General features: G+C 27.4%; 1 protein-coding gene across 1 annotated transcript in view; it reads right to left on the minus strand.

Annotated features, from left to right (window-relative positions):
• Positions 1-1,418: 1,418 nt before the first annotated feature.
• Positions 1,419-8,642, minus strand: part of LOC117177417 (transcription factor Sp4-like) — a 37,385-nt gene continuing 30,161 nt past the window's right edge. Inside the window, exons 3-4 of the mRNA XM_033368086.1 lie at positions 6,348-6,817; positions 1,419-3,440 (exon numbers count right to left, since the gene is read on the minus strand). Of these exons, the coding sequence (XP_033223977.1) occupies positions 6,369-6,817 (449 nt within the window). The 3' untranslated portion in view covers positions 1,419-3,440; positions 6,348-6,368. The remainder of the gene's footprint in view (positions 3,441-6,347; positions 6,818-8,642) is intronic.

Here is an 8,642-nt window from a genome sequence, read left to right on the forward strand (position 1 = left end):
ATTATCATAATTAGAGTCGAATGGACATTGCGTAACTTTTGCGTGTCTTTTTATTTGTTATTTTGCTCGTTTCCAGATGCTAAAATAACACACATATCGAGGATCACTTCCAATTCAATAATTCTCTAAAGGCATCGCGATACAGTGCATAAAAAACAAATTTTTATTTATATTCTACACGCCGTCAGTCTCAGTTCGCATTGTTTCGTGATTTGTGAAAAATTCGAGGTTTGCCCTCCGGATTATTTCAGAATCAGAAAACGATCCAAATATTTTGTATTGACTACTGTTACAAGTTTTTTGTAATATTTATACTTATTCGATTGACTGTCGAGTATTGGTATTTTCAATAATATAAGGGCAAGATTATTGAATCTAATTCTAGTTGCGGCCAGGCTGCATAGCTATTGAAAAACTAGATTCATTATACCTGATCTCAATAAAAACCTTATGTTCTCACGCACTCACAAGCATTTTTTTCTACTTTTTCAATACTGTATTTTTTTGATAATCTTCAATATCTTGCTTTTTTATATATATGTACAGGTGAGGCTTTTCAGTGTCGGGGAGTATCTTTTATATAGACTTGAACAAAAATTTAACACAGGGAAAAAATTGTAACTGTAATATAAAGTAACCAATTTTAAAAGAAATCTAACTTTACATAATGCATATTGAGATCAGTAAAATTTCTAAATTTTATGGGCTAATTTAAAATTTAAAAGGCAAAAACTAATAAACTTTGAATCAATTTTAATTTAAACTCGAATTTTAAGGCTTTTATTATAGAATTAGGTGAGTCTCAATTAATTTCAGGATCCTCATATTTTAATATGTAAATTTAAACTTTAAAAATCTTTTGATTTTAGAGAAATGCAAGTTTGGGCACCAGGAATTTGAAAGAAATTTTGTTAGCATCAGCAAAATTTCAATTTAAAATCAATCTATTTCTAAAGTTATTTCAATATCTTTTAACTTAAGAGTGAAAATAACGTTCATAACTTCTTCTTATAACTCCTTCTTATCAGTTTTTTAATAATAATACCTATTGAATTCTTTTAAATTAAATTAAAAAACATTTCTGATTAACAATATATTTTAAGTTCCAAGTAACCAAAATTGTTTAAATATAGCCTCAAAATTAAAAGGAGTTTAACATTAAAATTTACTATTTAAAAACTAGAACAAAATAACTTTTAAGTAATTTCTGTAAGTTTCTTTTATAATTTTTAATCTGTGAATATAATGTCCCTTTTTTGAGTAACAACCCCAACACTATTTGCTTTATTTCCTATTATTTTGCAGAAATAAATGCAAGCAAATCACAATGAAAATTGTGCAATTTTAAAATTATCTGTCTATAATTACAATAGAACTACAAATCATTTTTAAAATATTGCACAAAATAAATTTATAATTTTTTAAACATTCTCTATAATTTTTAATAATATTATAATTATAAATTGAAATTACAGACCTTGATAAGATTTTTCCTTCCACAGTAAAGTAGATCAAAATTTTTATTTTTTGATAAATTGTTCAAAATCGTCGATGTGTCAGGACGTTTCAAGGTTTTGCCTATTTTTAATTCATTAAAAAAAGATTCCTAATACATATGGTATTCACTGAGAATAAATTCACTGCCTTTTTTGACTATTAATTCATGTATATCACTATATTGTTCTCACTATTTTTAAAAACATCTTTGCCAAATGTGCTAATATTGAGTAGGTTAAAAATAAAATATCTACTAGGTTCCGACTAGAAATTTAGAGTTTGAAATAAAATATTAATTCATTGAATCATTTAACAATAAATAAAATAATCATATAACAGATCAATTATATTATAATCGGAAACATAAAATGAACTGAATAAATTAACAACAATTCAAATGCGTATGACAATATAATTAATTATTTGAGTGTCTAATGTTGAGCTATTTTTCAGGACACACGTGAGGTCGCATTGACGTTTTCTGGACAGTCATCACATTCAGTCAACGCCCAAAGAACGTTTCTAGGAATTCTACAAAGATGCACCAAACTTCGTGCATTATTTTCTTTGATTTTTTTTCTTCAAAATTTAAATCTAATTAAATTTGTCCATTAGACGTTTAACCACTTTCAGATTCAATATGAGTCATTTTTTTAATCAAAATGCCATACAGTCGATTAAAAAAACTCTAGTTCTACTGAAATTCAACATGAAGGGAAATTTGTCTGAGACCATCTTTTTTAACTCTTCAGAAAAAATGCACTTTTTTGGTACAAACACGATACACTATAAATATATTAATGCTTGCATGTAATTATTTTTAATAATAATGCCTCAGCGATAAACATTTCGTAAACCTATAAACGATTTATTATTCGTGCGACTACCCTGCGAGGTTTCGTGAAATGAGATTGAACGTACTTTATTTTTCGTTTGCTGGCAATAATTTTTACACACTTCTAGTCAAAGTAAAAAAATATTTTTTGCGCTAAAGACTAAAGAAATATATTCGCATAGAAATTTAATTAAAGCACAGAAAAATTCTTCAAATATGTAAACCTTAGATTACATTAGTTAAAATCTAGAAATAAATATTGATTTTTTGTTTTTTTGCATAAATCGAAAGCTCTACTTGGGAAAATCGTATCTATAACGAATGAGATATGCATTTTCAGATATCTTAGTCGATATTAAAAATAATTACTTCCTTTATTCTTTTCTAGAAGAAAGGAAATTTTTTTTAAATCTTCCCTTTAATACTCATTCGTATGAAAGGAATTGACGCTGTCGAGTTTTGTGTCATAATAAGACGGATTTAAAAAGTTACTTAGTGAAAATTCGATGTCTCGTTGCGTTCTTGGCAAGAACCATTTTGGCTCAAAGGTACTGGTTGACACTTAAATATTTAATCAAGTGTCTTTTGGTAGAAAATATAAATGTACACGAGGAAAGGACGCAGATTCCTATTATCCGATCAAGTTACATCGGAGTGTCTTGATAAAATGCGAATCTCAAATAAATTTCTTGTTTTAAAATGATCTTTTTGTGCCTTGACCAAACTCTTTTCAGTACCAAAGATCGTAAAGTCAAACGCGCTAGATTCGTCTTTTACGCTCTTTTAGTCGAGTTTTATGATGATAATAATGCTATTATACGATTTCACGTTCATTTTTTTAAAGAATAAAATGGAACGGTTTTATAACGTATTTTAAAACAGAAAAAATATATATGAGATTGTCATTTAATAGGAATCCTGAATTGTTCGAACGAAATATAAAGTACGAGACACTTGTATTGCTTTCCTGGTCCTCGAACGTTTGTGATTGCTTTTCAATCGTCACTTATTCCTATACTCGTGCTGGGTAATTGTAGGGTAGACGATAAATTTTAATATCCGTCGACGTTACTTTTTGCAGTTAATTTTAAACTGCATTTGATAAAGTCTGAAACATTAAATTATTTATTAATTAGCTTTATAATGTTTAGTCATGAGCTGACTCACAAAAAAGTGAAAATGGAATACCAATAAGATCACAAAAAAGTCCCTCTGACGTATGGGAAATGAGACAAGTCAGTTCTAACGTACAAGATTTTCTTAACATTTCTTAAATCGTCAAATGTAAAGACAAATGTAATAATTTCAGCTTTTTGCTTCCAAATATTTAGTCACAGGATTTCGTTCGAAAAAAATACTATCAAAATAGGAGCGAAAATGTTTAAAATACATTGCATGATTTTTTAAGAGAAAATTACTAGGAAAGACCCATTAATTTGTTCTTAATTTTAACAAGGCTTAATTGCTTTTTAGTACCAAAGAAACAAAATTTTTTTAAACATATTCTGAGGCAGTAGGATCTTTTTTTGTACTGTTTGCAATATAATTTTCAGAAAAATTTGTGTATACTAGCGGAAATGATCTCACCCCTGTTTTTTGAGCTTTTGCTAAAGTGCTAAATTTTTGTCCTTGTAATAGCGTGCAACGAGAATAAATTTCTGCGTCTCATAAGCCCAATTTAAAGAAAAAGATGTTAATTTTATAAAAATATATTGGAAGAAAACATCAAATTGAGATGTTTTCAAAAAATTGAAATAACCCTGGAAATAATAAACATTTTCAAACTTGGTGAAATAAGATCGCAAAAATTAAAAAATGTATAAAACTTTATAAATCTATTTTATAACTATCATTTCTTATGTTGTAATAAATTTAAATATTATTGATAAAAATATTTTTGTTTGCAAATTTATGAAATTATGTCGTAAGTATATCATTATTTGAAATTTTGCGAATTTTTTGTTCCAAGTTCGACCCTGGAGTAGAATTTAGTGAAACAACAATACAAATATTTTAACAATTTACGAAAATACATAAATATTATAAATAATAGCGTTCAAAAGTAGCGGAAAAGCTTCACAAAATATTGATTATTTCCAGAGCTATTATATATTCCAGGTTAAAAAATAGGCGTGCACATAATTTCCTTCGATACTGTACATAAAATTATTAATGAACGCAAATTTTAAAAGGATTTTCGACTATTATTTCATGATAAACAACAAGCAAAATGTGAATGGCTAAATCAGCCATTTTATCATAGATCATTTGAACAGCAAGCGCAGTGTTTACTAATTTTCGTAACCCAGGAAAAATTCTTGCAGAGTGTAAATGACGCATGGTAAAATGGAAAATTGAGTCCATTAATTTTTCCCGTGAAAGTTTTTTAATATTGTAAAAAAATGATTAATATGTAGTAAAAAATGTAACAGGTTTTCTTTATTTTAATAGCTAGAACGCAACTTCATCAATTCCTATCAATCTGAGTTAAGAAAACAACAGAAAAGTATAAAAATAATTAGTAAAAATTATAAAAGAAATGCCAATAAAAATTTACATTCTCTTTTTCAAAATTCCAGGACTAATCGATGTGCTCCATGTTCTTTTTTAAAATTCCAGTTTTGTTTAGGTTCTGTAGCAACACTAGCAACGCTGTCTGGGCATTTGTATAAATTTTGAAAAACAATAAAACACATTTTGTATAGCTCTTTTGTCACAACAATACTTTTCTACGGCCAAACTGTTTTTGAATTCTTGTGGTACAGTAATAATTTGTAAAAATGAAACTAAAATAATACACTGGACTTGTTAACATTTTAAAAATTAAATAAATAGGAGGAATTTTTCTACTAATTTTGTCTTTAAAAAGTTTTGCTAAAACAAGACGGGTTTTGATGTTTCTTGTTACATTTTTTTTTGAGTACTTTAATATTTGCAAAAAAATACAATCAAACTTTTATAAAACCTCCACATCTCAATAAGGAAAAATTCAATACTAAAATTCGAGTAGTTTTTCACTAATTTGAATTTACAGAGAAGAATAAGTCGTTGTTATTTCATTAGTTAAAATCTGCTGGACATCAGTCAAAAATTACTGAAAATTTCAATTCTATATTTGGTATGGGGAATCAGCGAAAACGGCTGAAATTTCAGTAAAAACTGCTAAAATTACAGTGAATTGTCAATGATTTCCAAATGATTGTCTCTGATTGAATATATTGATATATTTTCAAATACTAGCAACCTTAAATATTTCTGGTTTTAATGTATGTTGGTTTCGATATCTTCCACTAAATCCACTAAAAGTAAGAACAATTTGGCTCATTTTCGAATCCATCTTAAAAAAAGACTGAAATATGTATCAATTTATTTATTAATCATAATATATTACTTATAATTTTTCATTTATTGTTTATATTTTAATGTTATTTATTTCTTATTTATCATTTATTATTTAAAACTTTGAAAATTAAAAATTCTTTTTTTAATGAGAATTTTCTAATTTTCTTTGTGTTGAAATTATTTGAAATGAATTTCGGGATAAACTTATTCGAAGCTGAATTATAATTTAAAAAAAGAAAGGTTGCCTAAAACAAGCGCGGATCCACAATGGTTGGATTGGAAGCTTTTTTAACTCTCTTTGTTATCTTCAACAATTAGATGACGGTCAACCAAATTAAAGAAAAAAGGTAATCCATTCTTAAAATGGAGTTAAAGCATATTTTAAAATATCTTGTCCTTTTTGAATCTAAAACTAGCACTAAAGCTGATTGAAATTACTGGAGAAAAGTTGTTTAAAAAAAGTTAAATTATTTAATTTTTAAAAAGTATCTTTTTTTAATATTTCGCAGGAAAATAAAGTATTGCACTTCACGAATCATTTCACAAAATAATAAATGGTTAATAAAGTTTATAAAAGTAAAAATTTAATCAATTTTAATAAAAAAAAAACTATAAAAGTATTTGTGATAGGAACTAAAAAATGCGACCAATTTTAATATAAAATTCTTCTTACCTTAATAATCGTTGCTTTCGTTTATAAGGTGACGATAGAATCAACATCATTACTGCTGTCGTCACCATTTTCTCTTTGGCAAGCTGACTCCAGATGTTTATTCAAATATGATTTGAGTGCAAAAGATTTTCCACATTTTGGACATTCGTAATTTTTGTCAGCTGAATGCGTTTGCATATGAGCTCTCAGATTCGACCTATCTGCAAAAGCTTTCCCGCAGTGTGCACAACCATAAGGTTTTTCCCCTGTATGGCTTCGCAAATGACCTTGAAGTAGCCAAGGTCTGGAGAACATTTTTCCACAAATTCCACAACTGTGCGTCAATTTGTGAGTCAATACGTGCATTGCTAGTGCTGGCATACTGACGTAAGCCTTTCCACAGTAGACACACTTTTTGGCCGATTGAGAGTCTATACTTCGATGCGTCTGTTTGTGCCGTGATAAGTTTGATGAGGTGGCGTATTGTTTACCTGCAAAAACAAAAATTTATTTATTGAAAATGATTAACTTTAGTCTAATTTTCTAATATTTCGTTAATCCCATATAGCACTGGGATGTTGGGGGATATCCAAATAACACTTCCACCGAAGGTATCAAACCAGTTAGTGTTGACTTTGAAAGGTGATAGAGAGTAAACTTAAAAAATCAGTGGAAAGCTTATTAAATTTTGAGTTAAATGAGCCCTAGTTAAATGTATTTGGCCTTGTGAGTATTGATGTATGACGTGAGAAAGACAACAAATTCTGATTTTGAAGAAATTTCTTATTTCAAATTCAGCCTTTAGAAGAATCTAAAGCAATTAGTTAAAAAATGTTATATCCTTCAAAAGCCATTTTTAGATTTGTTGGTTTCATCTGATTCGACAAACTTGAGGAAATCTTTACAGGTTCTCGACGCTGCCTCAGCATGTTCTTCGATTAACGATACAGTGATTTGGAAAAACACCGTCTACTGCATGAATCGAAAAATGAGTTTTTTAAGTCGTTTGGATCGTAAAAGAAAGACACCTAAAATAATTGTTAATAACTTTGAAAATAATTATTGCATAATTTTGAGAGAAAACCGTTAGCTGCAAAAATTGGCGAGTTGTGATTAGAGAGAATTGCAACTGACCGTTAACTGCAGGCGGTCTGCTATCTTGAGCCTTCGTGATTTAGAGGTTCGCATGTACTTACGGTGTTCTCCGGAAATATCAAACCCCGAGAAAAAAGATTTAAACTTCAAAAAAACCGTAACTGCAATTTTATAAGTTGTAAGCTTCTAAATTATTATTGAAAGTTTGTACTTTTTATAATTAACAACGATATTGAAGTAATGAAAAGTTATATTTTTGGAAAATCTAATAGGTAAAAAATAATTTTTTTTAATCATTTCAATTTTTTAAGTGTATTTAGTTGGAAATTTTCAAAAGAAATTAATTAAATGGTATTAATGGCCAACGATGGTGTTCCTGATCGTATTATCCTGTTAAGAAGATATTGTTAGAAAATTGGTTAAATTTATTATTTAAATTTAAATTTATGTAAAACTTAGTCATTTATTTTAGGCTTACATTTAGTAAATCTATTTTGTAATATTCTATTCGTTTACTAAATTCTCTTTGAGTATAATCAAAGTATGTTTAAAATGTTTTTATTTTTAGTCAATAACTTAGAGTTTTGGTGATAATCAATTCATTCGGAATTTATGTATATTTAATAAATAAAAATGAATTAATTCGGCTAGGATTTCGCATGATTCGCTATTCACGAAATTTAATAATAATTGTAACATTATTATCTATATTTTCGGTTTAAAAAACGTTCGACTTTCAATTTATTGGTGAGATAAATATCTGATTGGCTGATTTAAACATCACTTTAAAAAACATGAAAGAATGATTTATATTTATAAAAAAAATAATAATAATAGATATGTTTGAATTTAAGATATTTAAAATGGTAAAAGTTTGAATTATCGATCTTTAAAATTGAAGACTAACTCATTAAAAACGTTTACAATTAAAAATTAGAAAAGTTTGATGTTCTACAATTAATTGATTTTCAAAATAGTAAAAATCGGCACATTTTTATTTACACGTTTTTCAAAATTAGAGAGTTTTCCATGGTAAATCTTCATAATTGTAGAGTTTAAAATTGCAGATCGTAAAAATTGTTAGTTCAATAATTTTTAATTCCATATTTTTAAAATTCAAGAATTGTCAATTGTAAATCTTACAAACAGTAGAACTTTCAATTACAGATCTTTTAAAATTGAAGAGTATTTTATTTTGAAAATTTGGAATTTAAATTCAAA

This window comes from Belonocnema kinseyi, chromosome 7, assembly GCF_010883055.1.
Source record: "Belonocnema kinseyi isolate 2016_QV_RU_SX_M_011 chromosome 7, B_treatae_v1, whole genome shotgun sequence".
Taxonomy (NCBI): domain Eukaryota; kingdom Metazoa; phylum Arthropoda; class Insecta; order Hymenoptera; family Cynipidae; genus Belonocnema; species Belonocnema kinseyi.